Genomic DNA, 19,968 nt, shown 5'->3' on the forward strand with positions numbered 1-19,968 from the left:
AATATTATGGTCAAAAGTAGTGCTCTCCCCGTGTATATTTTTCAACGCCCTTTTGAATCAACCAACAGGAAATAGAAAAAGGAATAATTGTGTTGGTTTGATGAAAATCGAAGCACAAACCATAAATGTGTTGTAATTTAAGCTTTATTCCCAAACGTGCTAAAGTATTTTTACATATAAAACAACTAACAATATATTAAAAACTTAATTAAATGAAAAGAAATAAATTATAATAATATATATTTTTATAATATAATGAATAATTAAAATATATAAATATAAATAACAAATAAATATTTATAAATATATTTTATTATTATAATTAAAAGAAAAGAAATTAAAAAATAAATCATTTAATTATTTTTAATGTATTTATATCAAAACTAAAATATTAAAATGATAATACATTAATTTAATTGTACTTATTTATTAACACTAAATTTTATATTGTATTATTTATTAACATTAAATTTATATTTTATAAAAAAACAAAAATCTATCTAATTTAATTTTCATTTATATAATATATACTACTAATTTTAAAATATTTAATAATGTAAGGGAATGACCCTACTGCACCAAGATTTGCGTATGATTAAAACATAACAAAAATTAAAATTGAGGATTCTTTTAATTGAAGAATAGTGTTGTTAGTTTATATCATGCCCAAAATATTTTAGTATGATATATCCTTACAGTTTATTATTATTATTATTATTATTATTATTATATATATATAACTTTTGAAATTAAAATATTTTAAGGAATTTTATTAAAGTGCAGTAAGGTCTAAGTTCGTCCATATACTCAGATTTCATAACGGATACACAATTGTTTACTTTATATTAGAATGAATAAATTTGTAAGAATTTTGTTTTTTGGGTCGAACGTATAGAGTATAGAATATATATATATATATATATATATATATATATATATATATATATATATATATATATATATATATATATATATATATATATATATATATATATATATATATATATCGTGTTAAACAAAAGACTTTTAATATTTGATGTTTCTAGTATTTCATTTTATATCATTTAGAAATTTAACCTAAATGATATTAATATTAAGCCATGATATAAAACTTTTAAATAATCTAAATCTATAAAAGAAAAAAATTACTAAATTAATATATCTTTTACATATTTATTCAGATGATCAATGTAAAAAAGTCGCATATACTAAGTTCATTTAGACTATAAATATTATACTATATAGATTGTTTTAAAATTATAATTTTTTTGCGAATTTTACAATAAATTATTCTAATCTATAACAATATATAAAAAGATTTTCTCTTTTGTCTACATTTTAAAATACTAATTTTATCCTTTAAAATACAATTCTTTATTAAATTTATGAAAATTGACCATTACTTTTACAAACTTTTTTTCTCTATTTATCAACAATTATTCTCTCATATTTTCTTATATATTTTACTTTATTTTTAATAAATATAATTTTATTTTATATATTAACTTAATAATATTATATTATCATCACCTATTAATATAATATTACGCAGATATAAAAATTGTTGTCGCGCATGTGTCTATGCTAGTATATATAAGTAAAGTTTTACATTGCTGCTCACCTTGGCATAAGCGTTTCAATCCAATGACGTGTGTGCAATTATCAAGACTCATTGGAATTTTGGCATGAAACAAGTTGGAGTTTGAAGTTTAGGCCTTATAAGTAAAGTTTTTTCATTGCTGCTCACCCTAGCATAAGCGTTTCAATCCAATGACGTGTGTGCAATTATCAAAACTCATTGGAATTCTAACATGAAACAAGTTGGAGTTTGAAGTTTAGGTCTTATAAGTAAAGTTTTGCATTGCTGCTCACCCTGGCATAAGCGTTTCAATCCAATGGCGTGTGTGTGATTATCAAGACTCATTGGAATTTTGGCATGAAACAAGTTGGAGTTTGAAGTTTAGGCCTTATAAGTAAAGTTTTGCATTGCTGCTCACCCTGGCATAAGCGTTTCAATCCAATGGCGTGTGTGCGATTATCAAGACTCATTGAAATTTTGGCATGAAACAAGTAGGTGCAATCTATTCCAAATTATGCAACGCAACAACAAAAACAAAAATATATGAAACATCTGATACATCTCATGCAAACACGTGAGTTACATTGCTCATAAAGGCCAAGCATACCAAAACTTATATATGAAGAACACTTACTATCCTTTCACCATTAGTTTCAAGAATAATCTTGAAAAAATGGATGGGAAGGGTTGTACTCCGACCAATATGGGAAGCCATGAGATGAATATGAAGTTATCGATCATTCACTCCCATACATATATATATATATATATATATATATATAAGTAAAGTTTTGTACTCCTATACTCAACCTGAGACTCATCGAAATTATGGAACAAAGTTTCAACCTGAGACTCATCGGAATCATGGAACAAAATTGAAGTGTGAAGTTTAGTCTCGAATCCTATTGTAAGTCACCCACTCAGGTTTCACTTTGACGAGATCATCATTTAATATTCTGGTCAAAAGTAGTGCTCTCTCTATATATTTTTTAACGCCCTCTTTGTATCAACGGACAGGAAGTAGAGAAGCGAATACGTGTGTTGATTTTATGAAAATCGAAGCACAAACCATAAATTTGTCGTAGTTTAAACTTTATTTGCAAATGTTGTTAAGAAAAAATAAATTTAATAAGTTTTATAGTATTTTTTCATATAAAACAACTAACCATGTATTAAAAACTTTATTAAATGAAAAGAAATAAATTATAATAATATATATTTTTATAATATAATGAATAATTAAAATATATAAATATAAATAACAATTAAATATTTATAAATATATTTTATTATTATAATTAAAAGAAAAGAAATTAATAAATAAATCATTTAATTATTTTTAATATGTGTTTATATCAAAATTAAAATATTAAAATGATAATATATTAATTTAATTGTACTTAATTATATTATAATATTGTATTGCTTTATTTGTTTTAATTTTAGATATGATTTTTATTTATATAATTAAAAGTTTTATATTATTTTTTACTTAAAGTGATATATATATATATATATATATATATATATATATATATATATTATTTTGAGATATACAATAATTTTGATTTTATAATTTAAAAATTATTTTAATTTTGATTTATATTTTTTAATTTATGGAATATATCATATCATTCACTAATTTTTACAAATTTCTTTTTCAAATTCACTTAAATCATATCATCTTTCTCTTAATCCAAACTATCTAATTTTCACTCCAAATTCACTCTAATTCATTCATTCATCCAAATATAGTATAAATCTTGGTGGTCTAAATAATATATTCAAAATTTATGTTCCCAAAGATAATACAAAATTCCCACATTTATACCTCTAATGTTTTGTATCCTTATTTTCAGACTTAAAATATGTGAACAATGAATAAGTAAAATTTGTATCTTTATTGTATCCCTCTTATCATCTTTAAAAAATTAATTAATTCTTTTATTATTTATCTATATATCTATTTTGAAAAAAAAATCTAAGAATAAAAATATTTTTCAAAATCTATTAAAAAAATTGAAAGACATAATTATTTAAAAGAAAAATATATAAGAATTAAGTCACAATTAAAAATATATGCTATATAACTTTTTCTTTTGTATTCATAAAATAATTAATATACAAAAAACATTTATGAGATAAAAAATACTATTCCTTAAACTAATATTTTATCATAAAAAGAATTACTTTTTATCTTCAATAATAAAAATATATATTCAAGAAATAAGAATAGAAGACATGAGTTGTGTTAGGTCTAACTTCCCATTTTTCTTCATAAACTAAAGAAAATACATGAGGGTGAAAATATGTGAGAAAAATAATAATTAAAAAAAGTAAAAAATATTTTAATAAATTTATTTATTTTTTATTATATTTTATTTTATATTTTATTATTTATTAACACTAATTTTATATTTAATAAAAAAATAAAAATCTAACCAATTTAATTTTCATTTATATAATATATACTATTAATTTTAAAATATTTAATAATTTTGCACCAAGATTCGCGTATGATTAAAACATAACAAAAATTAAAATTGAGGATTCTTTTAATTGAAGGATAGTGTTGTTAGTTTATATCATACCCAAAATATTTTAGTATGATGTATCCTTTCAGTTATATATATATATATATATATATATATATATATATATATATATATATATATATATATATATATATATATATATATATATATATAAACTATTGAAATTAAAATATTTTAAGGAATTTTATTAAAGTGTAGTAAGTTCTAAGGTCATGAAATGTTCTACTCTTTCAGTCATGTCAGTGATTACTGATAAAACGTGAAATTTTAATTTAATGGCATTTTTTTGTAATTTATATTTTTAAAATAATTTGAGTTTTTAGTTGTGTGATTAGGAAAAATATGATATTTTAAATTTAATTTCTCCTTTATTCATTGTGTCAAGTGCACTATCTTGCACTGCACAACGTATAGTTCATCCACATGCAACGCTTGATGTTCGTCCATATACTCAGATCTCATAATGTTTTCGGATTGTTTACTTTATATTATAATAAATTTAAAAATAATGTTTTAGCCATTTTTATTTTAGATTATCGTAAGAATTTTGCTTTCTGTGGGTGCAACGTATAGTAACATATACTAAGTGTCAATAATATTTACAGTTTATTTTGAGAATATATATATATATATATATATATATATATATATATATATATATATATTAATATATCCTTTGTATTTTTAAATAATCTAAATCTGTAAATGGAAAAATTACTAAATTAATATATCTTTTTTATTTAGATGATTAATGTAAAAAAGTCGCATATACTACGTTCATTTATACTATAAATATTATACTATATATATTGTTTTAAATTATAAATTGATGCGAATTTCACAATAAGTTACTCTAATATATATAAGTCAAGTTTTGCATTGCTGCTCATCTGACATAAGCGTTTCAATACAATGACGTGTGTTCAATTATCAAGACTCATCGGAATTTTGGCATGAAACAAGTTGGAGTTTAAAGTTTAAACTTTGAATCCTGTTATCCACTCATGTTTTTTGGTGTACCTTGAAACCCGAAATCATCATTTATTTTCAATACACTTTGAACTTCTCTCGTCAAACTATAGTGCTTTGCTCTCGTAATCTGTGTAAAATTGGTAAGCGATGGTTGAAATAGATAAAAAAAACATTAAAAATGAGATTCTCTTATTGAATTAACTATTGTTAGTTCATAGAATAAAAAAAAACATTTTATTAGATACTTTTGGTTTATTATCCTAGTAACTTACGTTACTGAAAAGAAATTGATTTGAAATTAAAAATTTGGAATCATCATGATACTTTATTTTAGAAGAAAAAAAACAAAATCCACAAATTTTGTTTGTAATTTTTTTAATTTGAATTTTATATAATTTTATATTTTATATTTCATAATTTTATAATATATTAAATATGTTTATAATTTTTTATTTTAAATTTATGAGTTTAATTAAATTTAAAAATGATTTTCACTAAATGCAATAAATGTTTGAAAAAATTATTGTCATCAAGGTATCTTGTAATAAAATATTATGTAGCGGAGATTTAAGGAGAGTAACCCTGCAAAATAATTGTCATATCACAAAGTTAACAAATATTGAAGACTTAATAGATTACAAAAATTTATTAGGTACTCAACTGAAAATTTCCAAATCTAACATAGACTCAAAACATAATTAAACCTAAATAATATCACATATCTCATCAATATTATGTTCTCTTAATTTAGGGAGGTTAATAAATCACATGGATCTCTCACTTAAATTCTTTGTTTACCAGGTTGTTGTAAGGCCTACCAAATAATAATAATAATAAGGTTTAAATACATTTTTTTGTTTTCATTTTTGCTAGATAATCTAAAAAAAGTCTCCCATTTTTCTTTTCTCAATTGGGTCTCACTTCTTGAAAAATTAATGTAAGTTGGTAATTTTTGTTAGTATTGTACCAACAACATGAAAGATATGTTAAGTGTTAGTTTGTCTTTCTTTTGTTTTCTTTTATCTCTTTGAACTTTTTTTTTTTTAATTTGATCGCGTGTCAAGTTGGTATCATATCACGTGACAGTGACTCTGTCATGTGTCACTACCAACATAATGTGTCATTGTCTTATATTCATTTTAGTTTATGTATTTGTTGTTTGATTCAATTCATTATATTTTTTTAAATAAAATAATTTTAGGCTAAATGTCAATATCGGTTAGCCCCGACCAAAGGTCAAGATCGGTCAGCTCGGGTCAAAGGTTGAGATGGACCAGCTCATTCACAGATGAAGATGGGGTGACCCAGGCCGAAGGACGAGATGGGACCAAAGATTGAGATCAGTAGTCTCATGTTGAAGGTTGAGACGAACCGACCTGAGCCAATGGTTATTAAGACAGGTCAAATTGGGCCAAAGATTAACATGAGCCTCGCCGAAATTTTGTCGAATTCGACTCAAACCAAAATTTTGTAGAGTTAGCCTCACTCGATTTCAACAGAGTCCGCCCAACCTGAAATTTGTTGAATTCAGTAGACTCCTACCAAAATTTGATTGAGTTGAAATTGGATCGAATTCGACTTTGCTTAAAATTTGGTCAAACTCAACCCTGATCGTCGAGTCGGCCCTGTCCGAAATTCGGTTGAGTTGGTACTGGCCTAATTTTATCCGAGATGACCCTGACCAAAATTTGGCCAATATCAAACAAGACCGAGACCAAAATTCAGCCAAGTCGTTCCCAATCCAAATTCGACCCCACCATTAACAAAAGGTCGAGATGAGTGGACCTAAGTCGAAGGTCAAGATCGGTGCAACCTGAGTCAAATGTCAATACTTTTGGCCCAATTTAGGTCGAAGGTCGACTCGAGCCAACATGAGTTGAAGTTCAAGACAAATTGACCTAGAACTAAGATCGAGATAAATCGATTCAGGTTGAAGGTCATCTCGGATTGAAGGTCGATCTTGGCCAATTTGGTTGAAAATCGAGATAAACCTGTTCAGACTAGAAGTCAAGATCAACCAACATAAACCAAAAGTCTAATATTATATTTTAAAAATGTAATATTTTTTTTGTTTAAAAAAGAAAACCTACGGACCGGATTTAATCCCAAAGACTTTTCTTAATATATTAACCGTGGGAACTTTGTTAATATTTTTCTTTTTATCTTGTGGCGTTTTTGGTTTCGATCATTTGTGTCAGAGCCGAATCCTGGTGGGGTGTCAAGATAAATTCTAAATTTGGCACGTAGAGGATGTCAAATGGACTTAGAATGAAACTTTCTTAACATAGCATCTCTCAAAAAAAAAAAAAAAAATCAAAATCAGGATACCCTAATTCTTGTGGCGGGAAACAAAAACAAAGTTGTCTTCACAATTCACCATTTCACAGCAAAAAAGCTTTTTATTTTCTTTTTGCTTTCTTTCACTTTTCACTTCACTACTGAGAAAGAAAGAATGGGATCCAAAATTCTTCCGCAATGGGCAACCAAGCCCTGCGCCATGGGAATCGACGAAGCTGGAAGAGGCCCTGTTTTAGGTTTGCATTCCCTTTTTCCAATTTTTCATTATCTAATCCCTTTTCTCGTTTCCCGTTTCACTTTTAACATATTTTGGAAATCGTTTCAGGACCTATGGTTTACGGTTGCCTGTACTGTGCTCAATCCTATTTGAAAACCCTAGCCACATTGAGTTTTGCAGGTACGATACCATGACAAATTATTATTTTTTCTCAATATCGTATCTTATTGGTAGGATTTTTACAAAATTTGTTACTATTTTAACTTAGTAGTTTAATCCATTGAAATAGGAGGTCTCATCCTTGCAATTTTGTTGGTGCAGATTCTAAGACACTAAAGGAAGAGAAGAGGGAAGAATTGTTTGAAACTTTAAAGACTAATGATTCTATTGGATGGGCTGTTGATGTCATTGATCCCCGGGAACTCTCTGCTAAAATGCTTAAGAAGTAAACTGACCAAGCTTATTCATACCGGATTTCACTGGGTTTTCTGTTTACTGACTATACTTTGTTGTGTTGTTTTGACAGGAATAAGATAAACTTGAATGAGATTTCACATGACTCTGCCATGGGCCTCATTGATAGGGTACTAAAAATTGGAGTGCTTCTAACTGAGGTTAAAACCTTGCCGAATTTATATAATAAGTTGATTCTTCTATTGCTCAAATGATTTCAGGTTCAATAAGGTTGGTGCCATGCCACCTCTTTTGTGTGTTTTTGGATTGCGTTTCTCCCTACCACGTCGCCATTTTTCAGTTAAAAAAACTAACGAGCTACAGTGTTGATATATTGAGAAATATGTTTATGTTCAACTGGATGTTCTTTCAGACAAGCTCTTATTCATGAATTTCACTTTCAATGGGCACCGGTTGTTTAGTTTCTTTTCTTCCGAATGTAGTGGAATTGTGGACCGAAAGAGAGTCTGTTAAAACTTGTTATTGTTAAGTGTATAGGGGTGATATTAAGAGAATGGTAATTCAATTACTGATGTGAGAAACACATAATTTGTTCCTTACAGGTGTATATAGACACAGTTGGAGATCCAGGGAAATATGAAATGAAGCTGTCAAAACATTTTCCATCCATCAAATTTGTGGTTGCAAAGAAGGCTGATAGCCTTTACCCCGTTGTCAGTGGTGCAAGTATAGTTGCAAAGGTACTGATCTCCTTTATAAAAATTCCCGGGGTGAAGTCCCACAGCCCCATAGCCTACTTACAACCTTAATCCAATCTTTCAGGTCACAAGGGACCGTGCTTTAAGAGAATGGGTACTTGATGAGACTGCTGAAAACATGCAAAGGGACTTTGGCTCTGGATATCCTGGAGGTGAGAATGCTGCGATTCTATCAAATGTTGCAGTATCTATCATTCTGATTAACATTGTACTTACGATAAATCTGGTTATGTTTCCATTTGTATAGATCCCCAAACCAAGACTTGGCTACAGGATCACAAACATCATATCTTTGGATTTCCAACATTGGTTCGATTTAGTTGGGGAACCTGCAACTCTTATTTTAAAGATATTGCACAAGTGTTATGGTAAACTTGCTTTCTTAAGCCTTGGGGAAGTCTTTAACTTTAGAGAACATGATTCCGTCGCTTGTTCTGCTTAATATATGTTAATGCATTTTTCATATCAATTTTTAACATGGATCATGGGGTTTTAAGTATTGAGGAAGGAAAAGGTGATAAAAGGAGACTAAATACTTGTTAAATTGGTACTACCTTGGTATGGTGTGATAAATATATGTATTACAAAGTGATATGCTCGCGAAACTTAAGGGTATAGTCAAACTAATCATTTGGTCACTATAAGTGACACTTAACAATTAGTTCATGCGTTGAAAAAAAGTAGTTTTAGCCTCTTACTGTCATTGACCCCTATTTTTACTATGTTTTAGTCCCATAAAAACTTCAGTCATTATACGCCCTTCAGGGACTAAGGTTTCTCAGAGGTTGATTCTTAATGAGATATGCTAATCGAGACAAATTATTAGTTTAACCCTTAAAGCACCGACCCTTACTATATACTGATCCTAATCCGAACTAAACGGGAAAAAAATAATTGGATAAGGAAATATCGTAACCAATTTTAAAAGATGATTCGGAATGAGGAAACTAGTCCTAAAGGAAATTCTAAGATATGATTAGAGTTTTTCATATATTGTTGACACTTTCCATTTGTGTTCCTGAACTAGGGTCTACTTGACTACCCTGGATCATTTGGGAACAATGCTAACATACTGCTAGGTGCTGTTTGTAACAACCATAGGTAACCTAAGTCCTGTGTTGGGTTCAACTTACAAACTAAAACCTGTTCTCACTATTATTTACTTTATATTTCTTTGGTATCTTCCAAAGAATACTATTTTTGTGTTTTAAAGGTTTCAAGGTTTATTTGCTACTACCAGTATTAGCAATCTTCTAAAAACCTAAGGTCTTAGGTGTGGTTTAATATTTTTTAACACAAACTCCTCACATGAGCTCTGAGCCTGAAGCATAAAAAATAAACAAGACTTTGTACCTTTTGCTTTAATTTAATTAAGAAGTGGGTAGGAAGACTCTAACTCATGGCTTTGTAATCTCTGTTGAAACACAACCCCCTTGGCTTCCCTCTTTGAAATTGATAGCTTAATCCTTTGAAAATTATGATTTATTGCCGCGCATCATAATCATATCCATGATTTGGATGAAATTTGGATCACCTGCACGGTCACCCACCCTGGATATGGGCGAAAACATTTTTCCACTTTCTGTTTTGATGTTCCAAGATTCGTGCATGAGTTGTTTATGATTATCACTGTTCATTAACACTTGTTATTGTTTACAGGGAGTCTGACAATTCGGATGAAGATGGCGGTGCTGGAAAAAATAGTAATGGCAAGCGACAATTGAAATTAAGCAATGTGGGTTTTACGTCATCCAAGAGGGGAAGTGAAGAAATAGAATCAAGTGGTAAAGGACGCTGTAGGTTTTTTCAGGCTCGTAAACTTGAGCACCTTACTAATTTCTAAAAGTGATGCTCGAATATTGTTCCCTCTTTGCGTTATTCCAGTAATTTTTAGCCATGTGAACATTCCAATTTCATCGTTGGATAACATTTTCTGTATATAGACTTTCTTGGATGATACTTTACTCTAACAAGGCCTGCCTTGGGTGTTGTATAAATTTCAAATTAGTATATTTATTGGTTTGAAATTGAAACCGTCGCATTAAAAACATTTATTTCTACTAATATGACTCAATGTTCTCAAAAGGTTCGAAATTGTTTTCAGTTTTGTTCATGCAGCCTTTTCTTTAGAATCAACTCATTTATTCTCTGGGTTTGTCTTTCGTTTCACTCTAATCAAAGAATATAGTAAATGTCAAAAATTAATAGATAGGACAAAAATTTGGCATTTGAAAGAGAATTCGTATTTAGCCATGTATGTATCATTCTTTTCAAGTGAAGGGACATTAAAGGGAGGTTAATATTCTGTACATTTACCTATACTATTTATTTATGAAGTTTAGACTTGCAATTTCCGGTAGGCATATAATTCAGTCAACCAGGCCCTTTCCGTCCACATTGAATGTGCGTTCTTTTTGGTACAGATTCTCAAAAATTACGGTCTTTGTAAGTGCCTTGTTCGATATTTCGAGTGTTGAATATATTTGGTGCAATCCGAATAAAGTTTTATTCATAAGAAACAGATACACGTAACATATATTGTGTCACAAATTCAAACTAAACAAAATACATCGCTAGATCACCAAACACTATTCCTTCAAAGAACCTGTAACAGTTGTTACAGAATATACAATGAACCGTTTTTGCGCTTTCTACATCAACAAAAACGACAGTATCAGAGGATAGATCAGGACTATCATAAAAATATTGGAAAATTTGATTTTGTTAAGGTTGCAGCTTGCAGCACCATGACGAGTCTGATGTTGGTTATTTTTGTTTGCAGCACCTGCTGCATAAACAGGTATAACTGCTGCACCTCCTCCTCGTGTGTCAGGTGATCCTGAATTTCCATTTCCATGTGAATTGCCACCATGACCACCACCTCCTTCTATCTTACTTCCATCTATTACCTTATCTTCCAACTTCCTCTTCTGCATAATTTCTATTTTAAAAAATAAATATCACCACATGCTCAAGAAAGAAACTAACAAGGTCATAAATTCTGCCCAAATGAAAATTGCAGCAGAAAATGAAGTAAGACTTGTGCACACATTCAATTGGTAAATGTTGCTGCTATATAGTAACTAAAATTCACATCTTTTTTGTTTAAGTGTTGACTTCAAAGTGGACCCTTCACATAGAAATCTTATTCAATAAGGGTACTAAATCCATTCTTGATGTAGTGTTGGATACCCAAAAGACCACTAATATTGAAAAATAGCAACCAACGGTAAATTGTAAGACATCTTTCAAAAGCATTTTTCTTTTCTAACCGACCTGTAATAAAATGTATATGCCTTGTCTTGTAATGGAATTTCAGCAAAAGGTTGTTATAGCATCTGAGATTTCTAATAATGGGAGACAAGGAACATTGAAAAGGTAATAGTGTATGCACAGAAAGAAAAGAAGATATTAAGGGAAGAAGGACAATAATAGAATCAAACTAATACTATACTAAACCATCATACAGAATAGCAGCAAGTGTTTAGCACTGGAAAAGAGGGTCACTCCTTACTCAGCAATTCGACAATTAGAAAACTCAGCTTGATTACCCTGTAACAATAATTCTATTAAACAATAAGCTTATGCATGTGAACCTCATAAATTATTATTAAGCTCCTTTTCCACAATCTTCATGTGATATCACCACAGGCATACACACACAGCAGGTACCCAGAAATGCAACAAAGGGCTATAACTATAAGCAACAATATATGGATTCAATTCTGTTTCTGTAGTGAAGAAAAACTAGAAAAAAGAAAGCACTTAGATACAATCATCAAAGTGTTATTTTTACTATTTTTCAATTAAATCAAAGTTTTCACTTCGATCATCGTATAATCTTTTATTGTAACTTTTATCTAACTAAAACTGATTGGAAATCAGTCAAAACCATAAAATGCTGCATACAAATTTGAGATTGAGTTAGAACTTCGAGACATATTTGAGTTACTTTAAAAGAGATAGAAGTTAGAAGAGTACCTGAAGAGAAGGTGCTGTGAAGAGGATATGCAGAAGAAGTAAGAACAATGAAGCAGATGAAGATGAGAAGAGAAAATCTTAACACTGTGAAACCCATTTGTAGGTATAGGAGTGTAGCTAGAAATCAACCTCTTTTTATATGAAAATGAAAATATGCTTCACTTTCTGGGTCAGAGTGATTTTGCAGAAGGTGGTTGCAGGTGAAAATGAATGAATGATTTTCAGAATTAAGAATAATATATAAAAGGAAGTTTGGCCTTATCTTTTGCAGAAAGTGGGTTCACTGTGAACCTTTTAATTTATATAAGAAAGTAAAGTATAGTGGGTGGTCCAAAATCCAAATATTAAATCACGAATCTCTAACCAATCACACTCTCATCTCAACACTGATTACAATCTTCAACCACCATTTTTACGTGTCCCACACAAGCTCATAACACAGTAAAGCAACCACGTTACTTTTGTTCTTCATGGTAGGTCTTCAAATTCAAATTATTATTATTTTTTTCTTTATGAAAACAAAAAGTCGATTAATTAGTATTTTTATGTCGGTGTTATCCGTTGAAATTGTTTGCCACACTTAGGTTCAAATTGATTCAGAGAAACCATCACTCATTTTTATTAGCTTTTCGAGATAATTTTCAAATAATATATTATTTATTTATAAAATAAATTGTTCTTAAATATGTGCCGGATAGATTGACACGAGTTTCCATTTACAGAGATGAAAATGTTTTCATTTAAAACTTAAATCTCCATAATTGGACGAATGTATGACTTTACAATGTCAAAGTGTATATAACTAAGATTCACATTCATTTGATGAAAAGATGATAAACAGTGTAACTCGTTTGACAGGTTGAATTATTATTAGAGAAGAGAATAATATAAATTTTATAAAGTTGAATAAAATAATTTGTCATGAGATGAAATTCACAATAGAAATTATATAACTCCAAATCCAATTGATACTTGATTCCACGTTTTCACGTGAAATGTGCACCTGTTAAGCTGAGTTGCTTTTAGCTGTAATAGTATGAAATCTCACGCAATGTCGCATTCATGTTAGACATAAGTTTTGAATAAAGAACAATAAGAAACACAAGAGACAGAACACTGAATATAGATCAAGGTCGAAAATCAGACTCTGATTTTGATTCCACAGATCTACAACTTATTTTCAACAACTATTTTCATTACCACTTTTTGTTTGTTTCAATAACTTCATCGTCAATTATAACTCTTCTGAATGATACATTGGTAGAAACTTAAAAGGAGTTATGCAATCTTTAAAAACTGTGTCATATAAGGAAGGTAAGGGCAATTGATAATTAGGTGAAGTGTGAGATAAAAAGAAAGCCTATAAGAAATGAATGTTAAGAAAGATTCCTTAAAGTCCTTAGAGAGAATAGCATAAAGGCCAAACAGCCAAAAAGAAAGTCATTGGCGGCATTTGTGATTCACTCATACGGAAATCTTCCAAACCTTTTCGCTCCTACGTGTCAGCATCCAATGCACAATTATTCACACTACATTTAACCATATTCACAATATTAATCAATTTCTTTAGCCATAAATTTATTCACACAAGATTAATCAATTTTTGGCTGAGTCCGATTTTTTTATTGAGTTTTTTTTTCTGAATATTAAAAACACATCGTTAAAATTAATAGTCATTAATATATTTATATTTTGAAGACACAACAATAGAAAAATAAAAAAAAAATTAGTAAAAAATTCAAACTCATTTTTGTTTATAATTAGTCGATTGATAATAATATTCACTAACTATTATGCTAATTAAGTGTATGTTCAATGTCAAAAGATATTGATTAATTTGTGTTGTCGGTCAGACCATATTTTTAACTAAAAAATATTTAAAAATAATGACTACGTTATAAAGATTAGTCATTATTTTTGAAGATTTTCTTTTTCTAAGTGAAGAAAAATGGGCCTTTTGATATGGTACAAATGGACCAATGGATTAAGAAGCAAATATCAATGGAAAGATCTTAGGAAGGGTTCAGAATGAAAGACCAATTTCATTGCCTGTAAGACTTAAATATATGATTTGATGTGCCAACAGAAACTAAGAGAAAATAATTTGATTTTTGTATTTTCCATTTCTTACCCAATCATTTTTTTTTACTTAGGAAAAATAATTAATCATTTTTTAGGAATTTAATAAGAATTTATTAAAAAATTGCTTTAATATTTGTGTCCTTTATATAAATTTAGATACTTTTCATTTCTTGTTAAATTTGTGTAATTTATTCAATTCTTTTTTTATATGTCTTTAATTAAATTTCTACTATTTAATTTTTTCAATAAATAAATTGCGAGATGGAAATCACTTTTTCTTTTCTTATCCCGTTATTTTACTTACTTCTTAAAAATTATAAATTTTATGATTAATATAAAAGGATAAATAATCTTTATTATTTCAAATTAATAAAATATGTATTACTCTAATTAGAAATGAAATTTTAAATATGAAGAATATATTGAAATATAAACAAATTGTAAATTATAAAATAATTTAAGTAGTTTAAAATTTTAAAAGAAACTATTTTAAAAATTACATTCGATGTTTTTATATTAATTAAATTAATTTAGAAACTAATTCAACAAGATAGTATAATAATATGTTGCTAACAAATATCCTCTTTACATTACATAAACTTTTCTATCTTAAAAAGAAAAACTACCTTCTCATCCTCACATGCGACACTATGTACCTTTTAATTTTTTTACAATAATTTTTTGTTAAAAATATTTAATATATCAATATTATTTTTATTTATTTATTTTTCAATTTTACTTTTGACTCTTTTGAGAATGCCCTTTGAACAAGCAAATTAAGCTCAAAAGCCGAACCCTCTACTGCAGTGCGGGGCACTATTTGGCATTTGCAGATCGAAAACGAGGTAGGTAGGGTTTTTTCCCTCTACTGTTTTGATTTTATTTTGCATTGCAATTTCAATTTCAATTTCAATTTCGTTTCCCCTTTCGTCACTCACCCCTCTTTGATTCCATCGTACGTTGCCAAATTGTAATCTATTGTTGCCGATTGTTTGGATTGTTTGGATGGATGATCTGATGTCGTTTACTGAATAGTGTGCTGACTCATGATTGCTCGTGAGTCAGTGGTTGTTTTGAGCTGGGTATGGCTCTGTATATGAGAGCTTCTGCACTAGCCATGGTCGTTATTCGGTGAATATCACACTAAATGGGTTGATTAATGGAAGCATAGAAATTGAAAGAGGGTAAAGAAACTAGGTAAAGAGAGGGAATCAATTGGCATTTGTGTTTAAATGTTTATAGAAAAAATATCTAAGGGTGAGAGAGAGAGAGCGAGAATTAGAGCTCGATTTTCTGTATGTTTTAAAAAGAAAGGAAAAAAATTCAATTGGCGGGGGTAGTATATTTGTCTGCCCATATTGGAATAACATAATATTTGTTTGTAAATCTCAAGATGAACAAATATAGTCAATGCATATAAAAATTACAAACAAATTATTTTTTCTCCCATGCGAAAGATTCAGGATTCTATATGGCATGTTATCTATTTAGCTCTCCGAAACTGGTGTACTCTTTGTAATTTGCTGCTGCAATATCTTATATATGGATTGCTTTTCTTGAAACAAGTGCAGATTTCTACTCTTATAGGTTGTAAGTAGTTCCATGTTGAGTTAGATAAGCTACTTGTTGTGGTATTTAAGAATTGAGGTTTTCCCACTTAATGGATTAGATCCTCTTCTCGTGCTTTTGAGCAAGTTATCTAAGGCTATGCAAATGTTATTGACTAAAGGATGCCCACAGGAGTGCTGCTAGTCCTTACATATCTTTTAACTTTATCACAAGGGGCCTTTAAAAGTAAATGTTTTTAAAGGAGGTTGGAAAACTGTGTTATGTATGGTTGCAATATTCCGGTATCTTATTTTGTTTATGGTTTGGCATAGCAATAATGACTAAAACTCATGGTACATTGTACAGTTAATTTTCTTCCTTTATCTAATATTGTTCATGATGGGAAACACCTATACGGGTTTATCAATTCTGATGGGATTTATTTTGACAACTGGGGTTCTTGGATAGAAGATGACAAGTTTAAGTCCATTTGAGGGGTGTGCAGTTGCTAAGACCGGTGTCTCTCATTCTTTCCTTAATTTGATTCTTGTCATTATTCTTGTTTTTTATTCTCTGGTATTCTGTGTGCAGGACAGAACCTGCAAACTGCATTGAAAGATCCAAAAATATCTTCACTTTCTCGTATTCATTAACTCCAGTTACCCTGAAGATAAACAGTATAAGCATCGACCTATAGCAATGAGCAGCTCTGCTGCTGGAAACTCATCAAAACCAAGAGCAGCTTCCTCACAACCATCAGAAACTTCATCCAAGCGCAAAAGAGGAGTTTTCCAAAAAGAATGTAAAAATTTTTGTTCTAAGTTTTTAACATTTTAGTCCAGTTTCCTCTCATTCGTAATAATATTATTTTTTTGGTTACATAGTGCAGCACATGATGTATGGCTTCGGAGATGATCCTAATGTGAGTGTTAAATATTAACCCTTACCCTTCGGCTCACGTGCCTATCTACACATAATTTGCATATTGTCTTTGTTATGTAACGTTGACTATATATTTTTTTTGTAATTTAAAGAATTATGTTTGTTAACTTGAACATTTTTTTTGCTGTTTCAATCAGCCGCTTCCTGAAAGTGTGACTCTTATGGAGGACATTGTTGTGGAATATGTCACAGAACTGGTAATAATCTTAACTTTTAAATTGTTCAATTCCGTCTGAGTGAGCTAGTTAGCATGGTTGTCCTTATGCTTAATTTGTCTGCCAAGGTTCATAAAGCCCAAGATATTGGATCTCAAAGAGGGAAGCTATCAGTTGAGGATTTTCTCTATTTGATTCGCAAGGTACTCTCTTTTAAAATATGGCAAATAATTATTATGAAGATTAAAAGTTACTGGGGAACCTTGAATTCTAATATAACTATCATTATTCTATAGGCAAAAAAAATTTCTGGTCTCTGATCATCCTTTTATTAATTGTTATCATCTTATGTATTCAAAGAGAAACACAAAACTCAATTAATGAATTAAACAGGAATCATGCTCAAACTAACGGAAAAATTCTCTATAACACTTTATTGTATTTAGAACACCCTACTTAATTGATCCGTCTTTTTATAAGTGTTTATTTCTTAATTTATTCAGAATCAGAATTTCACAATACAATAGCTATCTAGCAATCATACTAGCCAGAAATTGCTCGTTCAAATCTACCTTTATCAGCATGTGAACAATTAACATTACCACTATTAGCATTTTATTAACTGTATTATTTATTCCACTCCCGCCTAGACTTCCTCGTCTTTGGTTTTGTAGCGATGGACCAATTAATAATTGGCATTAGACCTACATGTGTCATATTTTAGGCTTAGTTAACAGAGTCTGAAGGATCATTAAGTATCACCAACAAATCTAAATGTCAGTTAGTACCATAGATTGTAAAACATGCACTGGCAGGAACGCTTCCTGCGTGAACTTTACCTCGTAATCTTTTGTTAACACTACTATCATATTTATTGTTTGTCTAATATCCATAACTGTATACTGCAGGATTTGCCGAAACTTAACCGTTGTACAGAACTACTGTCTATGAATGAAGAGCTGAAACAAGCAAGAAAGGTTTTTGAATCAGATGAAGAGAAACTGAGGAAGGTTTTCGAGGTGGACGAGCCGGTGGAAGGATGAGTAACGGAGATTACTGAAATGCACTAATGTTGGTTGTAATATGTTTAGTTTTTCTGATGATGTAGATTTGAAAATTAATGCCTCCTAACCCATGTCATCATTAATGTGTAAATCAATTCCTATGATAAATAGATTAAGTGTTTTTGATAAACAATGAAATGATTTGAATCAGATTTTATATTAACCAAATATATGATTAAAATTTACCGTTATAATATTAAGTTACCCTAAATATAATTTTTAAAACGATACTAAAGTACATAACAGTTTATCGAACTTGTTACTTCATTCGATATCAAATTATCTGTAAATATTTACTTACATATTTAAAAATTAATATATCTAATAAAGAATAATAAAATTACCTAAAAATATAATAAATTATAATATATATATATATATATATATATATATATATAAAAGAAAATCTCATTTTGCAAACAAATTTTATAAAATTGAGTTAATAAACACACTTTTTAAATGGATTTATTTAGTTTCCACAATTTTTTTAGGACAAATTTAAAATACACTTGTTTTCCTACACTATAATCATTAAGCTAAGACTGAGCTTTTTTTAATAAAAAAATATAACAATATTTATTATTCTAATCCAACTGTTTATTCTATAAATAAACATCTTTTTGATATACAGAAGATTATATCTCAATTAAAGGTAGAATATCCTCTACATTCCATGAATGCAATTTATTTCATTTATTTACTACCTTTTGCCGTCTCTTTTATTCATAAAAACAAATAGAGTTTTCTTTTATTATTTTTATTTATGTAAACGATAGTCATTTTTTTACTATATTTTCCTTTTACTTTTATCCTTCGCATTACCCTACCTCTTTATTCTTATCCGAAAAGTATGGGAACTTACCTTGATGAATGGGGAAGACGATACTATAATCTCAATGCAAAGAAACTATCAAATGGATTAAATCACTTTCTATTTTATCCTTGATCGATATAAAACTCACGTGAGGCGTAAAGAGAGTTAGATGCTTGCCTAGCAAAAGAAGAGATATGGTAAAGAGAAAGGTCTCGTACCACCCAACTCTCCTTCACCAGGAAGTACCAAAGATTCGGGATAAAACTACAGAAGAAATTGATCATGTGATAACAAGTTACTAACTGTCAGGATATTTTGACATTTTCATATCCTTCTAGAATTGAAGTAGGTACGTTTGTTCATGAAAGACTCTCTAAAACACACTAAGTGATTGGAAGGCAATTTTGTCTAGAAAAGGAAGTTTATATAATGCATCCAATAAAATCACCAACCATGACCAATACTCTAACTTTACCTTACCATACATTTTGCAGTGTGGTGAGTTGAGGTCTAAAATTTCGTGCTTTGAATCTTGAATTATTAAAATAGTGAACAAAACTACTGCAAGTAAGCTACATACGTACTCAAG

At 29.2% G+C, this 19,968-nt stretch overlaps 3 protein-coding genes across 5 annotated transcripts; 2 read left to right on the plus strand and 1 right to left on the minus strand.

Moving 5' to 3' along the window:
• The first annotated feature begins 7,399 nt into the window (after nucleotides 1-7,399).
• LOC114190593 (Polynucleotidyl transferase, ribonuclease H-like superfamily protein) lies at nucleotides 7,400-10,826 on the plus strand. 2 transcript variants are annotated; one of them, XM_085675326.1, is made up of 8 exons: nucleotides 7,400-7,640; nucleotides 7,730-7,801; nucleotides 7,943-8,066; nucleotides 8,148-8,205; nucleotides 8,638-8,775; nucleotides 8,858-8,945; nucleotides 9,041-9,161; nucleotides 10,453-10,826. In XM_085675326.1, the coding sequence occupies exons 1-8, from the start codon at nucleotides 7,559-7,561 to the stop codon at nucleotides 10,634-10,636; spliced, it is 867 nt and encodes a 288-aa protein (XP_085531452.1). In that variant the 5' UTR covers nucleotides 7,400-7,558; the 3' UTR covers nucleotides 10,637-10,826. The 2 variants fall into 2 exon arrangements, with proteins under 2 accessions (XP_085531452.1, XP_027935342.1); XM_028079541.2 differs by having other exon boundaries at nucleotides 7,408-7,640; nucleotides 8,148-8,235.
• A 447-nt stretch (nucleotides 10,827-11,273) lies between these two features.
• Nucleotides 11,274-13,050, minus strand: LOC114190070 (uncharacterized). The gene is made up of 2 exons (XM_028078835.2): nucleotides 12,775-13,050; nucleotides 11,274-11,734 (listed from the first exon to the last, which is right to left on the minus strand). Exons 1-2 carry the CDS (start codon nucleotides 12,869-12,871, stop codon nucleotides 11,445-11,447), a joined length of 387 nt encoding a protein of 128 aa, XP_027934636.1. The 5' UTR covers nucleotides 12,872-13,050; the 3' UTR covers nucleotides 11,274-11,444.
• A 2,500-nt stretch (nucleotides 13,051-15,550) lies between these two features.
• LOC114190440 (transcription initiation factor TFIID subunit 13-like) lies at nucleotides 15,551-18,703 on the plus strand. 2 transcript variants are annotated; one of them, XM_028079324.2, is made up of 6 exons: nucleotides 15,551-15,701; nucleotides 16,996-17,206; nucleotides 17,289-17,326; nucleotides 17,484-17,543; nucleotides 17,630-17,704; nucleotides 18,410-18,703. In XM_028079324.2, exons 2-6 carry the CDS (start codon nucleotides 17,104-17,106, stop codon nucleotides 18,542-18,544), a joined length of 411 nt encoding a protein of 136 aa, XP_027935125.1. In that variant the 5' UTR covers nucleotides 15,551-15,701; nucleotides 16,996-17,103; the 3' UTR covers nucleotides 18,545-18,703. The 2 variants fall into 2 exon arrangements, with proteins under 2 accessions (XP_027935125.1, XP_027935126.1); XM_028079325.2 differs by having other exon boundaries at nucleotides 15,585-15,705.
• Nucleotides 18,704-19,968: the final 1,265 nt, after the last annotated feature.

The sequence above is a fragment of the Vigna unguiculata genome, chromosome 7 (assembly GCF_037176805.1).
Source record: "Vigna unguiculata cultivar grain cowpea cultivar isolate G323 ecotype 2 chromosome 7, ASM3717680v1, whole genome shotgun sequence".
Classification (NCBI taxonomy): Eukaryota; Viridiplantae; Streptophyta; class Magnoliopsida; order Fabales; family Fabaceae; genus Vigna; species Vigna unguiculata.